The sequence below is a fragment of the Sinocyclocheilus grahami genome, unplaced genomic scaffold, assembly GCF_001515645.1.
Source record: "Sinocyclocheilus grahami isolate Dianchi unplaced genomic scaffold, SAMN03320097.WGS_v1.1 scaffold547.1, whole genome shotgun sequence".
NCBI classification, from domain to species: domain Eukaryota; kingdom Metazoa; phylum Chordata; class Actinopteri; order Cypriniformes; family Cyprinidae; genus Sinocyclocheilus; species Sinocyclocheilus grahami.
In genome coordinates, this window is record NW_015505726.1 from 693,197 (window position 1) to 717,392 (window position 24,196).

At 37.1% G+C, this 24,196-nt stretch overlaps 1 protein-coding gene across 1 annotated transcript in view; it reads right to left on the reverse strand.

Annotated features, from left to right (window-relative positions):
* htr2aa (5-hydroxytryptamine (serotonin) receptor 2A, genome duplicate a) overlaps window positions 1-23,186 on the reverse strand; it is a 33,776-nt gene extending 10,590 nt beyond the window's left edge. Inside the window, exon 1 of the mRNA XM_016238750.1 lies at window positions 22,718-23,186. Within this exon, the coding sequence (XP_016094236.1) occupies window positions 22,718-23,186 (469 nt within the window). The remainder of the gene's footprint in view (window positions 1-22,717) is intronic.
* Between the last annotated feature and the right edge of the window lie 1,010 nt (window positions 23,187-24,196).

The window sequence follows — 24,196 nt, forward strand, 5'->3', positions numbered from 1 at the left end:
AAACAGTCCTCCATAAAATGTGCTGCACACATCTGAATATTTTGGTTGAATTATTCTGGTGTTCAACTTAACCACTGATTTCTAGTCGCGTCCTCTTTTGGAAGGCCAAACAAAGTAGTTTCGCTTTCACAACGAAACACACAGCGTCTCACACACGGCGGCCTTGAGTGAGCGGCGGCCGGTGGCTAGAGTGAGCGGTGGCCAGCGGATTTGACGAAGGAGCGGCCGGCAACCATATGTGACGACCCCGGGCTGGACTCCGCTTTGTCCACAGTGAAAGCCGATCCGGCGATCCACAGCACAAAGTTTATGTATTTCCTCAGCGACCAGCACGGATCAGCTCTAGGCATGACGAAGCAGATATCGTCCTCTTTTGGAAGGCCAAACAAAGTAGTTTCGCTTTCACAATGAAACACACAGTGCCTTCAGGACATGGCGGCAGCAACAATACTACAGCGAGAATAAAAGTAACGCCTTCTTTCTTTGCGTAAATATTTGGGAGGCGTTATGCAAATCTTCCCAGATCGTGACGTAGATATGTGGGGGCGTGTTAGAACGAGCCGTTTTAGGTAGGCGTGGTTGACTCTTAACTTTTATAATGAATATCTCTTTTGATTTAAGACTTTAGTCTTTGCAACTTTACAGATCTTCTTTATGCACCAAGAGCTTGTAACACTTCAAAGAGAAAGGAAAAATTGAAATCGCATCATATGACCCCTTTAAGAGTGTCACAAAAACAAGCGTAGCCTATATTTGTCGCACATTTTTTTCCCTTTTGTTAAGAGAAATATATTTTGTGTAGTCCTATTTATTTCATTCCTTATATAGATTTAATTTCAGTTTTTCTCCATTCACAGAAGCGCTGCAGGTGTGTGATGCGACGATGTGTGAATCCTGGTCTGTTGTTTTTGCTGCTGTTCGCGCATATAAAGCTAAAGCCCTGAAAAAAATTACATTCTAATCTTACTGGTTAACGATCGACTACTGAGCTTTGGTTGTCAGTCAGGAAAATAATCTAAATGAACAAAATGCTGTTATTATATAATTCTCCACCAGATTTATTATGCTACATGCAAGTTCAGGTAACTCAAAAAACTTGTGTACACGAGTTGAGCCCTGATGTGAGATTTGATCTTAGCCACCGCTCACGTCCATATTGATAAATTCCAAGTTTTGCATAGAAACAACTGTATGCCCACTTACGTACGTTAGTTTGTAAATGAGGCTCATTGAAACAAAGTAAAACTGAAAAATCTTCACAACAACCCATCAAAATAAAAGTCCGGTTTAACTTGAAGAAATTATGACAGAAATATATTACTTTTTTATATTAAAATATAATTCTCGAATAATAATATTATTATTTTTATGGAATATCATATATCCAAGGTATTTTTCATTCATTTATGCATTTCTGATGTGCTTGACAATAAAAATGCAAAGTTTTGTTGTAAATTAATTTCAACTGATTACATTTTAAAAGAGTGATCAAACTGTCAAGGTTTTATTAATAACATTTAATTGATTTAATTTCAGTTTTTCTCCATTCACAGAAGCGCTGCAGGTGTGTGATGCGACGATGTGTGAATCCTGGTCTGTTGTTTTTGCTGCTGTTCGCGCATATAAAGCTAAAGCCCTGAAAAAAATTACATTCTAATCTTACTGGTTAACGATCGACTACTGAGCTTTGGTTGTCAGTCAGGAAAATAATCTAAATGAACAAAATGCTGTTATTATATAATTCTCCACCAGATTTATTATGCTACATGCAAGTTCAGGTAACTCAAAAACTTGTGTACACGAGTTGAGCCCTGATGTGAGATTTGATCGTAGCCACCACTCACGTCCATATTGATCAATTCCAAGTTTTGCATAGAAACAACTGTATGCCCACTTACGTACGTTAGTTTGTAAATGAGGCTCATTGAAACAAAGTAAAACTGAAAAATCTTCACAACAACCCATCAAAATAAAAGTCCGGTTTAACTTGAAGAAATTATGACAGAAATATATTACTTTTTTATATTAAAATATAATTCTCGAATAATAATATTATTATTTTTATGGAATATCATATATCCAAGGTATTTTTCATTCATTTATGCATTTCTGATGTGCTTGACAATAAAAATGCAAAGTTTTGTTGTAAATTAATTTCAACTGATTACATTTTAAAAGAGTGATCAAACTGTCAAGGTTTTATTAATAACATTTAATTGGACACTTAAATAAATTTGCATTGAATCATAAAACACAGAATTCAGAAATGGAGGGAAAAAAAATAGAATTCACGATTTTATGGGGCCCTAAATTAAAAGATATTTCACTCTGTGGAATTTAATTGCAAACAAATAAAGTTATGTTTATATTTATTCACAAGGTCTAACAAACATGTGGAAAGTATTTCCTTTCCCAATAACAGTACATCAATATTGTGGTAAATATCTATAATGTATGATATGAAAAAAATATTGTGATAATATTTTTGGCCATAATATCTATCTATCTATCTATCTATCTATCTATCTATCTATCTATCTATCTATCTGTCTGTATACCCACTGTGTCAGCCTGTCCTTCTGTCTATCTGTCCAGCAATCCATCCATCCAAGCACACTGAAGCCACTGGTGAGGAGTTAGTTCAGTTTTGTGAGTGCAATAGCGTTAGCTCACTCTGCTCTGGGCAGTCAGGCAGAAAATGACCATCCACCAAAGACTCATCAGTGAAACTGTAAATTTCGGTCTTAATACTTCCTGGCACTTTGTATAGTACACACACAGACACAAACTGTGAAGGGAGGAAATATTTAATTAATAATACATTTACAGCAATTTGCAGTAACTGTCAGGTACATTCTTATGAAAGGAGCGCTTTCACTAGATTTTATTTTGTCACTGACAAAAGACTGAAATGAAGCACAAAGGCTAAGCCAAAAGAGCCAAAACAAATGAAGTGCCACAAAGAAAACAGTCTTTCAAGGGAAGAGGAAATGAGGTAGAAAAATATAATGAACGAAATTGGTGAGAGGATAACAGGAGGAGGAGTTGTAGGAAATGGGATGCATGCATAGAAAGGAAGTGAAGGGAAGAACGGTCATATGTGGATGAATGAATGTACAGAGCTTGTGTGCAAAAATATGATAAAGATCATCAGTCACCAAAACAAAGATCACACATCACACACCTGAGTTTTAGAAACATCACTCTTCATCAGAATTCACTCAAGTTTGATATTGGATTGTACCTCAGCAGAGCCGCAGTATTACTTTAGTTTCCCTAGTTGTGTTGTGTTTTGTAACACAGGTCAGAATTGAGCTGATCAGAAATAATAAATGTAATTTGAAATAATTATATTTTCATTTAAAATACCCAAAAAGGGTGATATGATTATGTTATGAACGGGAAAAAATAGTTAATAACAAATAAATGCAAACGTAATATTTTGTTATATGACGGGCGCTGTGTATGACGTTGTTAATGTGCATACTTTTATTCTTGCCCTCTGTAGCGAACCTAGCATTCTGGTCCAATTCAGTGTTTCTAATATACTGATAGCATTACCTGTTACAGTTTACTGTGTTTTTTCAAAGTTTCCCTGAAGTTAAATTCAACACTCAAAAACCGATTCTGTGAATTTCTCTGCAGAAGAAAATATCAGTGTGGGCTTCAGCTAAAATACACGCAGCAGCACAGGAGATAAACTACATTATCTTAGCTTTGAAACGCTCCCCCACTCTCCTGCCTTCACTATCAACTGAGGTATAAAAAGATGTCTGGGTGACACACTAGCTAAAGAAAGATACGTTTTACTATGAACATTAAATGCAGGCTGCCATAATCACGGCTCAAACTTAAACATATTTGGTTGTAGCCATATAACAGTACACAGATTGAAACTATACTGGTAGCCTACTCTCTGTGAATATGGTTTGCTTTTTGAAAGCAAAGTTCGGATAAGGTCGAGACACACCCAGCCGATGGTCGGCCATCATCGGGTCATCGGCGAGTGTCTGTCGGGCTAGTTTGTTTGGTGTGTTCCACACGTTCCACAAGCGGTTCATGGCTTGTCACAAACGATTTTTTGTCCAAAAAAAATCCTTTATTGTGTGATGTCATTACGATTATTTAACTGCTCCAGGATCGAGACGTAACACCTGATACTGTTTCCATGTCTGTGGTCTCCCATGGTTTTAAAATCGGTTAAGGCTGGCCGCACACTAGATGATTTTCAAATCTTAAACTATTTTAAAACCACGGGGGACCACAGACATGAAGACAGTTCAACCGATTTTTAGCCTTCTAATCCTCTGAACGCACACACTAGATGATTCGACCAGACCACGAGACCACACACTTGTTGATTGTAGGAACGATTTCACAGTGACACGTGATCTCACGGACACTCGCGAGATCAAACGTGACTAGATAAGAAAAACAAACAGAGGACAATCAATGTTGTCAGCTGGCTCTCCTGGCGCACGTTCTGTTTCACAGTGAAAAACAAAGTATAAAAAAGAATATGGGTGATGTTCTCTGCTTTCATGGCATGTTTGTGGCTGCCAAGTTTCAGCTATAGAAGCACGCAACATCCAGTAGGTGACGCTTGCTCGCTCTCATTGGCTATATGGCGGGTATCACGTCAGAGGCAGCCCGATCAAGGGTCGTAATTAAAATAATTAAATATTTAAAAAGACCCTTGTCGCAAACAATTTTTTGTCCAAAAAATTCTCTATTGTGTGGTTTCATTACAATTATTTATCTGCTCCCGATCGAGACAGAGCGTCCCTGAACTCAAGTCGTAAATATCAAACATGTTTGATATTTACGATTTGAGTTCAGGGACGCTCTGTCTCGATCGGGAGCAGATAAATAATTGTAATGAAACCACACAATAGAGAATTTTTTGGACAAAAAATTGTTTGCGACAAGGGTCTTTTTAAATATTTAATTATTTTAAATTACTAATTTTTTAAAATTAATTTTAGTACATTTTAATTACCAAAAATGTAAAACCACACAAATCAGAGTTTTGAACTGTATTTAGACAGTATTAAAGGGTTAGTTCACCCAAAAATGAAAATTCTGTCATTAATTACTCACCCTCATGTTGTTCCAAATCCGTAAGGCCATCTTCGGAACACAAATTAAGATATTTTTGATGGAATCTGAGAGCTCTCTGACCCTCCATAGACAGCAAGGATATTACCACGATCAACACACAGAAACGTAACAAGGACATCGGTAAAACAGTCCATGTGACATCAGTGGTTCAACCGGAATTTTACAAAGCTACGAGAATACTTTTTGTGCGCAAAGTTAACAATAATAACACAATTTATTCAGCAATTCTTCTCCCCGAGTTACCGTCTTCTGCCATTTTGGAGAGTACCCCAGAACGTAATCAGCGTAATTAACGTTGTTTATGTTCAGTTGACAGCATGCACATTCTACTGTTTATATAATGGTCATATAGGTTGATCTTCTCCCATTGATCAACATATTTAGAAGGTTAAGCACCTCATTTAAATGACTATTTATTGAAAAATAATAATAAAAAAAGAGTTTCAGGCCTATTTTATACCCCATTTCGTGGAATTGCCTACAGCATGGGTTGAAAGAGAGAGAGGATCAGGGCTTATGATATGAAGAGATGAAGTTCTTTTTAGAGAATATTAAGATGTGGGGACTGTTTGATGTAGCGGTATGCATCATGGCACAAATAAAAATCAAAGTCTTGATGAAAGAAGCACAAACAGGAAAATATAGAAGTAAAAGAATAAAAGGTCAATCACTGGCAGGCAGAAGAGGTGCTTATGAATAGACTATGAGAGATGAAGAACGCCATCCATTTCTCCACTCTGAGGCTTCTACCAGCTGTGGCTTTATTCAATAAAGCTCAAACAAGAGACGCCGCATCAAAACCAGAGGCTAATTAATAATCCGTTAATACAAAATGGCTGTGAACGTGTATGCGTGTTCTGTCTATTAGATACATGCATGCGTGTTTGTGCTCGTGACTGAAAGGGAAAGAGAAACAATGAAGGGCAGATACTCGATTTAAAACCCTTCAGACAGTTTGTCTAATTGGAGTTGCTCATCGGTACAGACTCAGGGGACGCCCTAATTACTGAAGGCGTAATCATCCCTCGTTTAATACTCAGACCTAACAAAAACCTGACAAATTCCCTCAAATCTGTAGAGTGTTTGTGCCTGTGCCTCAGAGGAAAGCCAAATGTTATCTGGCCAAGCAGGATAATAGCCTGATTTGGTTGAAGGACACCTTAAAAAGCAGTAAGTGTGTACGAGTCTGCATGTGTGTACCACATTTTTGGGACAAATCCGAACCTAGAACTGAGCTAAATCTGGCAAAACCTCCATTTGGTAATGTTCTCATTTGTTAAAATTGTATTAGCATATAGTAAATTTAAGGGATAGTCATTCACCCTCATGTCATCCAAAACCTGAATGACTTGTGGATCACAAAAGAAGATATTTTGAAGAATGTTGATAACTAAACACTTTCTGTTCCCATTGACAAAAAACACAATGGAAGGTCATGGGAGCCGAAAACAACAAAGCAAAACTAATCAGTCTACGGAATGTGTTTGCAGTGCAGTTTATGCTATTACAGCGAATTTAACCATACAGCCTCTCTGAAAACATGAAAACACACACACATACGCACATCACTGCCACTTTAAAAGCTTTGCCTTTTGACCACAAGGCCAAGATTTCAGCAGGCTGAATGAGAAATTTTAGCAAAGACTTGACTCTAGAGTGCCAGAACATTTTGAAATGCATTTCATGTAAGCATTGATTTGAGCTGGATGCCAGTGAAATGACCACTGAGGGTATGATTACATGCGTCACTGTGTGTCACCATGTCGAAAAAGAAAAAAAGAAAGATTTGATATTTGCCTAAAGCAGGAAGGAATCTCACTGTAATGTCATGAGGAGTGTGTATGCGTGTGCATTTGTGTTGGTGGAAGGATAATTACAATACCACTGGCTCACCCCCTTTTCCCTGACCCTTCCTGAACTCATCCTCTGCCTCGTTAAGCAGCCCTGAATCTATCAGACTAATTAATCACCCCTTCCTGTCCCTACACACACACCTTTCTCACTACTTCACTTTGTCTCTTTACCTCTTGTTTGTCCTGCAAACAACTCAAAATGATGATGAGTTCCCACATAAATAATTGCCATTGCCCTTATGACTGGATGCATGTTTTAAATAATGTTGATGCCTTAAGCATTCAGTGACCAGTGGCTATCACGTTCTAAAAAAAAATCTGAAAAATAGTCCATATAAATCTTAGATTATGTCTTTGAAGCAAAAATTTAATGTGGTGTCAAACCTGGCGTCGTGATAGGATACAAGATATAATGGTAAACATTATGAAATTATAATTTTTAAATATGCATTATTTATATATTACATTTTGAACTATTTATTATTCAACCTAGGCTCAGTGGAATAAAGTGCCTGTGGCAACATTTCTACAAAATGACATTATGTTGCTTCATGTGCATTTCATGACGCTTTCAAAGTTAAATTTCCAGTCAGGGTCTCAAAAAGCATATTCAGTTTTATCCTAAACAGATGAACGTCAGTCTGGCCAGGGCTGTACGTTAACTTTTTTTCACATAGCACTGGTGCTACAGAGGTTGAAAGTTTTGTAGCACAGGCTAAACAGTTGTAGCACAAGTTAGGGGTGGGCGATATGGCAAAAATATCATATCACCATTTTATTCAGGAATATCACGATTCACGGTTTTATCACGATTTTTTGTCATGTTGGTTTTGCTATTTTGCAAGTTGCCTGTAAAAAAAAAAAAAGCCTTTCAAGGTAACAAAATATAAAATAAAAAAGAATGGCAGACATTTAGGCCAAAGGGGGCAAAGATAAAAATCTTTGTCATTATTTTATCTTTGTTATTAGAAAATAAGAACAAAAGATATAGATTTACAAAAACACATAATATGCAAATAAAACAAACAGTGCTTTATTTTTCAGGTACAGTATTTAGAAGTAACATTAAATATTAAAATAAAACACTATATAAACTATATACATCAATTATAATTTTTTTAAGCAACTGTATTAAATTTCATCAGTCATGAGCAGTGAGGGATTTTTCTTTTTTTATATATATATTTATTTTTTATTAATATTAAAGGGATGAAAAATCTGTTATCTATCTGTCAATTCTGTCATAGTGTTTTATTTTTATACCATCATTTACTCACTCTCAAGTTGTTTTAAACCTGAATTATTTTCTTTCTTCTGTTGAACATAAAAATTATTTTGAAGAATGTGCGTAACCAAACAGTTGCTGGTCCACAGCGACTTCCATAGTATTTTTTCCTACTATCAAAGTCAATGTGGACCAGCAACTGTTTGGTTACCCACATTCTTCAAAATATCTTCTTTTGTGTTCAGCACAAGAAATAAATTAATACAGGTTTGGGATAACATGTGAGTGAGTAAATAACAACAAATTAAATTTTTGGGTGAACTATCCCTTTAATGACAAGCGGCAGCATGTTTAGTACTGTCCCATTAAGAGCTGCACGCATCCGTTTCTCTCTGAACTGTTTACTTTCATTTTAGACATAACTAACTGTGCTTATATGTAAACCTTGTGTGTTTTTGACAGTATTAGACGCAAAATCAATCAGATGCCAAAGACAACTTAAAAGTTGAGTTAAGTCTTAAACTTAAGTCTAGTAATCAGGCGCTGTTTGAAAGTTGCGCACGCTTCATGTGTACTCGCTCAGAAGCAGGTCAGAACAGCGGCTCTGTAATGAACATGCAAAACTGTATCGCACGTCTGCTACAGTGGTAAATTTATTAATCGCACAAACCAATTTTTTCATAGCATGTGCGACATATATGGTCATATAATCTGGCAATGATTTTACTTTGTTGATGTTGTTAGGTTTTTGCGTACTAGGTGTGGGCGATAATTACCAAAATATTTATATCACGGTATGAGTAATTTTATTTCACGATAATGATATATATCACAATATAGTTGTTTTTGCTTTAAGTAAGGTCTTTATGATATAAACAATTTTGATACCATAGAAATGTCACAAGTCTTGTCACCAGTGTCAATATCACAAAAAACGAATAGCCTAAATGGAAGAGAAAAAAAAAAACTCAAGCCCACTGAAGACAAGTAAACAGTCAGCGATTAAATAAGAATTTGAAAATTAATTGAGAGCTTTTCTTTCTTTTGTTGTTTGATTAACATGAATGACAGACAGCAGGAATATTAGACTGCTGTTACTTTAAGAGCTGCCTTGATCCAATATACTGCTACACGTGATTTCTTTCTCAGCTGTTTGCTTTCACTTAAGACCTAAATTACTCTGTTTACAAGGATACTTGCAAGGACGTGCATTTTGACACATACAAGTGCATGTATTTAACCGTTCAAGGCCTATAAAGTGGCAAAAATAACTCCGTTCAATACTCCCGTGTTCTATTAGCACCGTCTTCACGTGCGTGCACTTCTCTGACAGCACTCAGAAACTGTCTGACAACACGTGCATATAGCGAAATTAGTTCTCTTTCGCTTCCGATTGCGTTTTAACAGCTTGAAATCGCTAGTTTTTATACCACTATGTTTAAAAACACGTGCAAAGGATACATTTAGTGACCATGTAGCACAGAGTGTGTAACCGCGATAGAAATGATAGTCCAAAATTTCTACCGGTTTACAAATTTCTACCTGTTAATCACATCTACTGGTATATTGCCCACCCCCATTCCGTACATAATATAGCTGTGCGGAAATTAAATGTTCAGTGAGTGGTGCTAATAGTGCTCTATTGCATTTTTTAAAAATTGACCAATTATATCAAATCTAACCGAGTGTTTAAAAAGTAAATGTGAGATAACAGATAATTTGCTGAAGCAACCATGGCTTTTTTTTAGCTTGCTTATACATGCCTTTGAACTCTTTTTATCAAGAATCATGTTTCATAGGTCTTTTTCCCGATCACTTTGGATCGCAAGTGCAGTGCTGTACCAGATGAGCTCTCGAGCAAGTATACTATGTCTGAAATGCTGGTTATGTGATGCAAATATGAAAATGTACTAGTTTACAAATCATGGACTATGTTAAAATTGTTTTGAGGTCATAACATAGTGTTGTGCAAGGAACAACATGAAAGTAAGTCTTTATTACTCGATATCTGTCCATGTAATTATAATTTGTGTTGAAAGGAATAACATGGTTTTACCTCTACTAGTGTAAGCATGTACATTTTTATTATTTCCTTGAATTATTCAGGGGTGAATGAATTATAGCATTATTTATTTGCACACGATGTTTGCATTGGTTTAGTGAAACAATTATTACACATAATCTTAAAAATGCGAACATGTTCTTAACTCCACCACATATCTGGATACATTTCTAGTTATAACGGCATTATTTGATCTTTGTTTGATAAATAACTACTCCCATGACCAAAATCTTTTTCTTTGGCAACGCTAACTGCGGCAGGCAAATAGCAGTGAGTTATTTTTAAAAAAACACAATCTGTAATCCTAATTTACATAAAGAGGAGGCGTGTTTGTGCTGAAAATAATAAAAAAGACTTAATTTGAATATACATTTGAATTTGAATACAATTTGAATGTGCTATTCCAGCACAGTTAGCGCCTAATTAAACTGAACTGCGGGTGGTTAGTAAATAAGACGCAGGGTTTTACACTGTAACAGCAGACGCAAAAGTGCTGCAGCTCACATTTAGGAAAGTGATGATGGCTATCCATATCCATCCAGAAGATATTACAACCCACCCCAGATCTATAATGCAGGTGTATGATCAACAGAGAATAGTTAAGCAGCCATTACTGATGTGGAACAGGTGTCAAGTGCTTAAAGTGGCCACGACCCTAATGAGAATGAAATGAAAGATATATTTCAGTGTCTACGCAGATGCTCGTCATTAGCCCTTCATGCTGCTCATTAAGTCACTCCACTCTTTTTAGTCTGAGCGCCGTGGCAACCTAGAGTCCACCTGTGCCAGAGAACCATCAGTGCTGCATTAAGCCTGGCTCACACTACAGGATTTTTAGCCCCGATTTCCCCCTCCCGAGAATCGGAGCAAAAATCTTGTCGAGCTCCTCGATCGCTCCCGATGTTCGGCGCGGATTATCTGGTAATGTGAGGCGTTCACCGATCGAATCTTGCACCTCCCGATCTGCTCGCACACAAACCGGGGCCGCCCCGAACATATCAAACATGTTTGATATTTAGGATTGAAATCGGGATGATGACGGCTATATGATTACGTCAGTACTTTCACAATAGCCAATGCGCGACCACAAAACAGCTGCTGTACGGCTCCATTGTATAGTGGAGACGGAGGAAACTGCTTCTTGATGTTTTGTAGTAACACGACTGTCTGTATGTGTCGAAAACGTATCACAACCATAAGGAGAAAGAGAAGCGCTGGAGTGAAATCGCCTCAGTTTTGAACGTGTATGGGGGTGGCAGGGGGAGTCACGAGCAGGGGGTCTGGGGGCTTTACTCAAGTTAAAACACTTTCATCATCCTCATGAATGTATGGTGGTTTACCTAATGGCTGCGACACACACCAGTTTTTGTTCTGTGCTGATCACAATCGAATCCTTTCATTATAACATACAGAGACGATGTTAATAATATATTAATTGCACAGTGTGAGATTCATTGGTCATAACAGAACTTTGTGAGATCACGATGAACTAAGAGTGACAGTTTTTAGTGGTTAAAAAAGGAGCGCTCTTTGCAAGCTTTCTAGGCAATAATTCATAAATGTAGAACTTTGTTTTTCGTCCACACACACGTTGCAAAGTTTCGGGAATGACATCTGCATATTTATGCTGGATTCGCTCTCGAAGTAGTGGTGATTGACAAAGTGATAACCATAGCAATAGATGGGACAAAATATGTGAAAATGTGCATTAAGACTAGAGCACCCTCTCTAATGTCAGAAGCACCCTCAGTGATTATTTCTGGTTGGTACGCTTTTATTGTATAGCCTACAAAAACAACAAAATACAAATGCACTAAATAAAATAATTTCATAAATGCATATATACAATTTAAGCACTTAATTAAAATAAGTATTAAATAATTAAATAAATAACTAGAGAAGGCTGACTATAACCAGTTTGCTTCCATTTAGTAAGAAAAGCCTATATTCTTCACCTGAATTAGAAAAAAAAGCTCTTCTGGTGTTCAGTGATGCGAGGACAACGTTTGAGCGTGTACACACAATATCTGAGTGAGAGCAGAGCCAATTCATGAAATAAAAAAACAATGTATAGTTAAAAGCACACGTCCAGTTTTGTATGAGTGAAGGAAATCCGCTTGCAGATTCTTGTGGTGAGATTCTTGCTCACGCATTACATGGATTGCGTAACATTATGCACTCTCGACATTTGTCATTAAGATCACATTATAGAAACCGCTTAAAATTAAGTATAAAGAAGAGAAGAAAGCGGCCCTAGGCAGCTGCCTACACAGGATCCGCCACTGCCAGATGCCATTAGACATTTACTAAAAACAAGCCTATCGCAAGATATCTGGTGGGGGGGGGCACCTGGGGTGGCCCGCCAGATTTCAGGGGGGGCTGGTGCCACACCTGGCCACCACGTAGACACGCCCCTGGTCACGAGGCGATCACGTGAGGCGCTCCCTCTGGCATGATAATCTTAATAATACCTTGTAGTGTGTGATGCGCCATGATGTTCAAATCTTGTAGTGTGTGCATGTTTAAGATTTGAGAGAAGATAATCTGCAAAGATTCTCCTTATGTGTGTGCTGCAACCAGATTTCATAATCGGTTAGGATTTTAAAACTCCTGTAGTGTGAGCCCAGCTTTAACGGCAGCTATTGAGCTTTGAGTGTTGCTCTGGAACACTCTATCGTCATGGTGACATGACTTTATGCCAGAGCTGTGCTGTGGAGCCGTTTGGGAGATTGAGAGGTTTTAGAGCAGTGATGGGCAAACTTGGCCCTTCCAGGCCACTTTCCTGAAGAGATTTGATCCAACCCTGATAAAACTCACCTGCCTGTAGCTTTCTAGTAGTCTTGAAGACAACGAGTAGCTGGTTCAGGTGTGTTTGATTAGAGTTGGAGCTAAACTCTGAAGGAAAGTGACCTAGAAGGGGCCAGTTTGCCCACCCCTGTTTCAGAGAATCAGGGAGAAATTAGTGTCTGTGAGTATTTTGATCCCATTTATTTTGGCTTCCCTCACTGTCACTCCATGCGGATCTATGGAAAACAAACAGAAACAAAAGAGGAACAATGAAGACCAAAATATACAAGCATATAAGAAAGACTACAATATATCTGAAATTCTGACATAGCTAGGGCACAGTAATACAATACATTCTATGTTAACATGATAAGTTGCTTGGTAACTGTAAACAGCCTAAAGTCAGACTTAGGAATTACAATAAATGTAGCTATTCATTGAAAACTGGTGTATTTATCACTATTAATTATCATTAACAATGGTATAGTAACAATAGCACATGGCCTCTCATGGCTTTATTGCTTTATTTGCTTCAGTCACATTGGATATTCAGTCATATCCAAATTGTTGTTTGGATATTAATAGTCACCTTCTTTTAGGGCCATTAATAAGATGTATTTAATCTTTTTTTCTCTCTCTCCCTTGCCTTCTCTGAAATAATGGACACACAATCACAACTATTCTTACCTGTTTGGATAATAGGTTAGAAACACGCACTGCTATTTATAAAATGCCTCTGATTACCATTGGATTACTCAGTGCGCGCATTGTCACGGCTCTAATAAGTCATTGCTGAAACTCAATGGGAGTTCCTCTCAGATATTATCACCCCTTCTGCTTCAGATGTGATCCCGCTCTCGTGGACTTTTTAAAGATCTCTGGTCGATGTGACATTTTCTTGCTCTCTCTGTCATCTCCACTCGTTTGAAAGCACTTTAGCCTTTCTGCTCTCCTCTAAGAAAAGTGGAATCCGTCTGTGTTTACAAGTGATTCAGTGGACGTTTCAGTGGCATTTCGTTGATCCTCATCACTGGTTCTCAGAAATGTCTCTACGAAGACATTCCCTCAAATGATAATGTGAAGATTGCTTCTATTAAATATCATCATAAAATGATGATCAAATGATAATAGCCAATCATACATGTAGACCTGTTGCATTTTAAAGAGCCAGTTCAGATGGTTGGATTGCAGCAGTGGAGAGATGCTTTACAGTCCCCAAGATGCAGAAACGTACTGTGCAAGTTGCATTCAGGACTCATTTTGTGGGTGCATTTATGATTTGCATATTTGCTTAAATAAATAGCACTATCAGCAGTTGCAATTCGTTCTTTGTGGATTCCCCCATTACCGTTATAACCCCTTTTCAATTATTATTATTTATTTTTTTTTGCTTTTTAGTGTATAGTACAATAAAGAATTGACAGGGAATTGAAGTGGGTGGATAGATAATAGATATAAAATGACACTACTGTGCAACTGTGTCGGACCATGTGCATGTCCATGTGCATAGACAAGTGTCTATGCGTACCCTCTTTACTCTGTTATTTGTTTGCTTTCGTCAGTTCTGTTTTTTTCTCATGGGCTCATTCGCTAAGCTGTATACGATGCTCAAAAACCACCCAACATTGCTCAACGGCCAACCTTTGGCTTTGTGTGTCTCGGAAAAATGAACATTCTGTCATCATTTACTCACCCTCATGTCATCCCAAATCTGTATAAATTTCTTTCTAATGTTGAACGCAAAATATTTTGAAGAATTGTAAAGAAGCAAACAGTTGTTGGTCCCCATTGACTTCCATAGTAGGCAAAGAAATACAATGGAAGTCAATGGGGACCATCAACTGATTACCAGCATTCTTCAAAATATCTTCTTTTATGTTCAACATATGAAAGAAAGTCATACAGATTTGGAACGACATGAAGGTGAGGAAATGATGACAAAATTTATAATTTTTTTTTTAAATTGATCCTTTGCCACTCATATTATCAGGATTTTTGGATAAAAAACATACTTTAAAAGTAATACGCTGATTTCTGTCCTGTTTTTAATCCCCCTCATCAGAACGCTCTGTTTGAATAGATGTGGCGGATTGTAGACTCAGAAGTAAATGCCCACTGCTATGATTGGCTAATAGTTGTGTATGTTTGCTAGCCTACATCCTTCATAGATGGATGCTGCAGTGATTTAGGTTTAAAACGCATAAATACTCAGTACATACCAAATGATCTGTTTAACAGACAAAGCAATAGTGACCACGTAATAAAAACAGTAACTCACCCTTGTGTTGCATCATTACTGTCGGATTCAATATAGTTGGCACAGCATTGTCTTTTAGTTTCAATCTTTCTGAAAATCCTGCATCAAATTGTTCCATGTTTGTAAACAAATCCGCAGTAAAATGAAGTGAACAAAGGACTGAGTTCTTACAGATGCGGTCTGGAACTTCATTAAACATTAAGTTCATCCACTCTTTCCTAACGTTGAGATCAGAAGGAAGGCAATGCAAACAATGTTTTTCCACAGCTTGGCACTGCAGAGTGTCTTGTTGTCTTCAGAGCCATCTTTATCATTTGATTTCTGCGTAGACCTGCGTTCGCCTCTCGTTATTGACACTATGTGTGTGAATTGGTGGGCGGGGCTAAACAGGCAGTGATGTAGAAGCAGGCGTTGATATTCTTCTGCGGAGGTGGTGCTTATCCACAATATTACATCATAAAGTGGTACATTCCACAAGCTGTCGTTTTGGCAGATTGGCTTCAATATAAGCTGTGTTTAGACTAATGAGAAAGTTTTGAGTTCTGAAACTTACAGGATGTTTTTATAGCACAATGACCTCCTATATGTCAAAAGATCAAGGGCAATTTTGGTTTCTCAGTTGATGACCCCTTTAATGAAAGACATCTGTCTATGAGGAAATACCCTTTTTCAAGTCTCTCTGAATTTACATATAATGTTCTTTATCAGAATATATGTGTTAAAATACACTGTTCTGCAGTCTTGAACTGGGGGAGCAGCCCACAGTATTATAGTGATTAGCTTCTTTCCTCTGTGACTGCATGTGGCCATTGCTGGCACAGTACAGAGCAGCTGGCTGCTGAATCGACCCATTATCAATTCAAAGACACACTAATTGTCATCTGATCAATCAGCTTATTGCAAACAAGACAAGACAAGACATTAAGAAAATGTAAGTGGTGTTTTCCTGTGCAAAACTTGCTTGTCACTATGCTAGGGAGTTGTGTTTGGTTGGCAGCGCAATGTTATGCAGATGCTAAGTTTTTCTGAGTGGCTGTTTTGGATGGTTGCTAGGTGATTGCTTATGATATATATTTTTTTAATATTCATTTTATTTTCTGCCAGTCAAAACTCCTAACTCAGATTGCACACCTCTGAGCCACATGATTCAAGCTATCATTGCAATTCATATCTGTAGCACAACTCATGCGGTTCAAGTGTTCACGTTTAAATTATGCTTGATTACATCAAAGATTAATAAAACAAAATTACAGTTAATGTTAATCAAAATTAAAATGAAAAACAAAAAAAACACCAAAAAAGGACCAATATTTGTAAAAATTTAAATTTTTTAACTCACTTAATTTGAATCCCACTCAAGGGGCATGAAACTACGGTGGCCAAGAGAGCTCAACGTGTTGCAACTTCAGAAAACACATGCAAATAGAAAAATCACCAGCAAATTAAGAAAACATCTTCATCAGTTTGACAAAACATGTGCTGCAAATACTCACAACACAAACAAATACAAAAACAAGCTGTAAATACTCACAACACAAACAAATAAAGAAACGCGCTGTAAATGCTCACAACTAAGGTCCATAAACAATAACGATGACTATATCAACATGCAATATCGTTGATGATAAAATACGAGACTAAAACTTATTAAAAAAAATAAAAAATATACCAAAATTTATTTTTATTTTTGTCGAAAAAAGAAGAAAAAATTATTGCAGACTGCTGTACGTGCCTCTACTACGCAAGCTTTCATGTGTGCGGTTGCCAGATTTCAAGAGTTCAAATCCCCAAGTTAGAGCCTCTCTGTTAAAAGGATTAATTTTTCTGCCCGGGGTTTTGCTTCATTTTTGCAATCTGGAAACCATGCATATGTGCTCGCTCCTCACACATTCCAGGATTTTTCTCGATATACAGGTGCATCTCAAATCGCTTTTGCTTGACAATCCTCATAAGGCTGCGGTTCTCTCGGTTGGCTGTTTTTCTTTTTCTTTTTCTTCCACACTTTTTCCTTCTACTCAACTTTCTGTTAACATGCTTGGATACAGCACTCTGTGAACAGCCAGCTTCTTTGGCAATTAATATTTGTGGCTTACCCTCCTTGTGAAGGGTGTCAATGATTGTCTTCTGGACAACTGTCAGATCAGCAGTCTTCCCCATGATTGTGTAGCCTAGTGAACCAAACTGAGAGACCATTTTGAAGGCTCAGGAAACCTTTGCAGGTGTTTTGAGTTGATTAGCTGATTGGCATGTCACCATATTCTAATTTGTTGAGATAGTGAATTGGTGGGTTTTTGTTAAATGTGAGCTAAAATCATCACAAGTAAAAGAACCAAATACTTAAACTACTTCAGTCTGTGTGCATTGAATTTATTTAATACACGAGTTTCACAATTTGACTTGAATTACTGAAATAAATGAACTTTTCTATGACATTCTAATTTATTGAGATGCACCTGTATTGGACTTCAATGGGGATCAACGGTTGAAAGTCTAAATTGCATTTTCAGTGCAGCTTTAAAGGGCTCTACCCGATCCCAGATGAGGAATAAGGGTCTGACAAAATTAACGCTAAGTCTGTGAAGTTTAGCAGAGACTCGCATGCAGAAGTCTCATCCACTCGGGACAGTACAATGGAAATAATTCCATGACTTTCTAACGTTTACAGATGGAGACTATACCTGTGAAATGTACGTTTTGCACTGAAGAATACACCACATCTCAAACCCTTTAAACAGAGCAAATAGCCTATGTTATCTGTCAGCAGCCCATGTATCTGTCAGAACATCTGATGGGGCAAGCCGCTTTATACGTGTTAATTTTAAAACCCTTAATACAAAGCATATTTCATGTTTAGGACAAATTGGATTATGCACTTTCCCTGCAGCAGCTCAGTCTGTGTCACTCGAATCAATATTTGTATTGCCTCATTCCATATCGTTTATAAAAAAATATATATTGTAAAAACTCATTATGCCGCCCAGCGCTATTTGCAATGCAATGCAACCTAAACATAACCAAATATCTATATACAGATTACTGTTAGAAAATTTCTTAAAAGATGGCAACAGTAAAACAATAGCAACATCTGAGGAAACACTGTGTTTGTGTATGCACATGCATGCATGTGAGACAGCGAGAGAGAAAAAGAGAGAATGGATCAGACAGAATGTGACTCAACCATCAAACACAAGGACAAAGAGCTTAATCAAGCCAATTAATTAGGCAGAATAAGGGTTCATAAAAATGCTAGAGCAACAATATTTTCATTTTTCCTGAACAACAAAACCAAAAAAATCACAGTAGCCAGGAGACAAAGACAAAGTGCTCCATAAGAGTACAGGTAAAGTGCTGAGTGTCTCCAGCATCCAATGGAAATGAATAGCATCAGTCCAGTATTTACGTAGCGGAAAATAATTAGACTGTCTCTCAAAATTCTCCCTCAACATCATCTTTAATGGCTTCTTTTGTCTTGCCATTTAACAGACCGATTTAGTAAGCAGCAGAGGTCATTCCACTCACACACACACCTTGAAATGTTAACAAGGTTTTAGCTGTTACATGTGACTCTGTCCAGAAACAGTGACATGACATTTATTCACATCCACAGTCTGACTAATAGTACTAATACTTCCCACAGCAAATACAGAGGGGACAGATGAGCAGAAGAGAGTCACAGAGAGAGATGGAAACAGTGAAGAGGGTGGCATGTTTCTCTCATGCACACTCTTGTGCGATCTTAACCTCTCTGTCTTGGAGTTCTTCAAAGCCGTTGCCTCGGCACACAGACAACAGCCTGAAATGCAGCGTGACAATGACATTTAACTGTCAAGCTCCATCAGAAAAACACATTTCTTATTCCTACTCGAATAATAAACACAAACTCTATCATGAACGAAAATGAAATCTTTTGTGCTAAACCATGCATTGTTCATGTGTTTGGACCCATTATAAAATATAGGGGCAATTAAATTAATCCACAATGTCATCCAGCAAACCATTCACATGAAAATAACCTCGTCAGTGTATACAAGGCCACTAATGATCAATTAACACATCCACTTTAAGTACACAAATAGCAAATTACATAGAAATGAACATTTCCCCGATGAAACACGACAGATAATGAATCCAAGCAAAATTAACAACACAATGTGGAATGATAAATAAACATGACCATAAATATATTAAAAACTTGAAAATTAAATGTCAGAACAGTGAAAACAACTAATCAGTGAACTAAACTCAAATTTAAAATGCAGTCAGAACAGTGGCAAGTTAAAAAATAACCATGAAATGCCACAAATACTGTATGCTACGAAAGTCACTTCAAACACTCTGCATGTTAATACACCATACCTTACTTTATGCAAGCAATGTTTCACGAATAAAATGGGCATATAATTGGTTTAGATTTTACATGCCTCAAGAAGTTGCTATGTAATTTGAAAAATTTGCATAATTTGATTTCTCTGAAGTGTTTATTAACATATTACATAGTATATCATAATTTAAGGGGTCACTGAAGTGTATAAGTTCAATCACGTCTGTCTCAAGGTATAGTGGCATGAACAGGAATGTGTGCTAGGACTAGCTCATAGACATTTAAATGGAAATGATGTAACCGACTAGTCGACTACTGTGTTTATATGCAATCCATTTGAAATAATCCATTTGAATCAACACACACACACACACACACACACACAAAAAAAACATAAGTATTCATGTTATCAACATTAGCCAAAATACAGTTTTAGGTTCTCCAAAACCAAAATACTCCTACACCTTGCTCGTTTTGAAAGTGCATAGTCCACTGCAATATCCACTTTTCAAAATATTTAATTTTGAAAACATAACCATAACATGACAGTAATTTGAATGTAGCCTTCGTAATATATATATATATATTGCTGCTGTCAAACGATTAATCGCATCCAAAATAAAAGTTTTTGTTTACATAATACATGTGTGTATACTGTGTATATGTATTATGTATATATAAATACACACACATACAGTATATATTTTGAAAATATTTACATGTATATATATTTATATATTATATTTTATATTATATATACAACTATTTAATATATAAACATAACATATTTTTCTTAAATATATACATACATGTGTTTGTATTTATATATACATAATAAATATATACAGTATACACACATTAATTATGCAAACAAAAACTTTTATGGATGCGATTAATCGTGATTAATTGTTTGACACAGGTATATATACACCGTTCAAAAGTTTGGGATCAGTAAGATTTTTTATATTTTTTTACCGAAGTTTCTTGTGCTCATCAAGGCTGAATTTATTTGATCAAAAATACTGCAAAAAAACCCAGTTAGAACCAGTAACAGTTTCTATTTTAATATACTTTAAAATATAATTTATTCCAGTGACGCAAAGCTGAATTTTCATCAGACCTGATCATATGACACTGGAGCAATGATGCTGAAAATGCAGCTTTGCATCACAGCAATAAATTCTATTTTAAAGTATATTAAAACAGAAAACCAATATTAGAAATTGAAATAATGTCTCACAATAGTACAGTTTTTTCTGTATTTTTGATCAAATAAATAGAGCCTTGATGAGCACAAGAGACTCCATTAAAAAAACATAAAAAATCTTACTGATTCCAAACTTTTGAACGGCAGTGTATATACATACATACTGTATATACAATATATATATATATATATATATATATATATATATATGACCCTGGACCACAAAACCAGTCATAAGTCACACAGGTAGGCTATATTTGTAGCAATAGCCAACGATACATTGTATAGGTCAAAATGATCAATTTTTCTTTTATGCCAAAAATCATTAGGATATTAAGTAAAGATCATGTTCCATGAAAATATTTTGTAAATTTCCTACCGTAACTATATCAAAACTTAATTTTTGATTAGTAATATGCATTGCTAAGGACTTCATTTGGACAACTTTAAATGTGATTCTCTTATTTTTTTTTTCACACTCAGATTCCAGATTGTCAAATAGTCGTGTCTTGGCGAGATATTGCCCTATCCTAACAAATACATCAATTGAAAGCTTATTTATTCAACTTTCAGATGCTGTATAAATCTCAATTTAAAAAAATTGACCCTCATGGCTGGTTTTGTGGTCCAGGGTCACATATATAAATAATATTATAATACATATATATATATATATATATAATAAAACGTAAGCAACTAGTATTAGCAGCAACAGTAGCGTTTAGTCGACTAGTCTCGCACATCATCCCTAGACATCGTACCTTCACTGCTCCAATCGTGTTGATTTTGTTGGTGATTGGATGGGGTATACCAGAATATACTAGTGCTGGGCGGTATACCGGTGTTTATTTTTGTTATGATATGAATTTTTAATTCATACAATACTGGTGTATGTCGCTTAAACAATGTTCGGAACGCGACACTGTTTGAAAGGGGTCCCTTTTCACTATTGCACTGTGGTGAGGGAACAGCTGTATGTGTTACTAAGTGTGAAAGTTCTGAAACTGAAGCTGTAGAACTAATAGAACGTGATGACACAGAAGAACTCATCCACATTGACCGCCATAAATATCCACCGCCCCTACCATCAGCTCCTGTGTCTCACACACACACACACGAGCGTGACTTTAGCACTAGATTTAGCAACTTTCAGACCCTTTTAGTGGCTTTTTGCCATAGAATATTCATACTGACAAACCTAGCGACAAAAAAATACAGTCATGTACCGTGAAACCGGTATAATTTTGAAAAAATACCGTGATATACAATTTTGGTCATACAGCCCAGCACTAGAATATACCACAAGATGGTGCCATGATTTTACGAGAATGTAATGTGTTTTTTTATTCTAATTATGACAAAAACAAGTCACAAATGTGAAATGCTTACATTCGCTTTAAAAACAGCAGACCAAAAGCAAAAAATATATACATATTTATACCATAAGATTAGATTATAAACGTAATGTTGCGCCATGCTCATCAGTTGCCATGCACCATCTTTGACATGATATCAAATTATGCTTCTTGCTGAGGTCAAAGTTGATCAATCTGATCAAATTCATGTCCGACTTAGACCGCTGTTCCAGTCATTATTTTCAAGAAGAAGGTGGGGAAATTCCATCTTCCCCTTATTCTTATATCTGTGCTTCAAACTTTTCCAGTGGAAACTCATATAGCAATAACTCTTTATAATGGTTTCGATGCACTGGTTGGAAACTACTGCAACCTGACAGATACACACACCATGTCCTATGACATTGAGATTCCTACAAGCGTACCACACATTACTGTTATTCAGAAACAACAGTGTAAGTGAAAGCTCACATCCAAACATCACTGCCAACATAATCAATTACTGCTGTCAAAATCGAAGCAGACTCACCATACACAATGGTCACCATGGAGACAGGCATGACCAGAAGTCCCAGAAGCATATCTGCCACTGCCAGTGACATGAGAAAGTAATTGGTGGCATTTTGCAGTTTTCGTTCCAGATTGACAGCCATGATTACTAAAATGTTCCCGGTAACCGTAATAATGACCACAACCAAAATCAGTAGCGCAGCCCAGTTTTTCCGAACTAACTCCTCTTTGCTCATCTCGCCATTGCACCTTTGCCATGACAGCAGTTCTGTTTTTTCACTGGAAGTGCTGCTGATGGATAAATTGGGAAAGAGAGATGCTTCAGTGTCAGCCCAACTTCTGTTACAGCCAAACGAACTGTTACGAACCACATTACCCAGCATGATGTCCGGACTCGGTGTCCAGGTGTCAGGGTCAAAGGGCATGAGGTTCGAAGAGGTGAAGACGCTTTTAGGCACAGGTTTTGAAATGTTGGCATGCAAGTTCATAATGTCCCTTATTTACGCTGCTAGACTCTCAAAGACAAAAGTTTGTTACCTCCCAATTTCGGTTAGAGGTCATGTATCCTTCTTTTCTTCATAGCATCTTTGATCCAGCCATTGAGTCCAGAGGTTTGCTTCATTCTGTCCTCTTTGAAAACACTCCTGAAGTCTTCCTGCTACTCTTTTACTGTCACCAAAAAACCTGAAAAATGGAAAATGTAAGGTGTAACAATGAAATGTTTCCATAATCCGTGCATTTCTGAAAGCGCAGAGTGTGTTGTGTCTGTTAAGTGAAGTCTTCTTGCTCCTCTCTGTTCTCGTTGTCAGAACACAACAGATTTTACGAGCTGGATGACCTGATAGTTGAGCGCACGCTCTCTCTCGCTCCCTCTCTCCACTCTCTCTGGCGGTGTGCGGAGCTAGCAGATTCTGGTCCTCCTCAAGCCAGTGATCATTCTGTTCAATCCAGCTGTGCTAAGAGAGAGAGAGAGAGGGGGAGAGAGAGACTGAAGTGTGAGTCAGGGGTTTAGTGAAAGTTCCTCAGGTGTTTCCTCTTTCTTCTGCACCTGCGTCTGCAACTACCAAGACAAATCAGGGAGCTTATTTAATGTGACAGGCGACACATACACACGCTCCACTTGCTTCAGGCCCAAAGAAAATATGATTGATAAAAATAGGCAAGATGTCCATCTATCCCTCTATCCAGCCATACATCTATATATCTATACGTATATATATGCAAATGTCTTATCTACCCCCTATCAGTCCGTCCATCCATCCATCTATTCAATGATCATACATCTATATTCAGTATCTACTGTAAAAGTCTATCTATAATTGTAAATGTCTTATCTATCCCTCTCACCACATTCATCTAAATTCCCTTTCGTGGAACTTCGAACTGCGTCCTCTAGGGGTCGCTATGGGGGGGAACGCCTCGTCGTGACCCGTGTCTGAAGCCTACATTGAAAAAACACCAACTTGTTTGGCCGGCGACAGCCATGACGTCACTACCG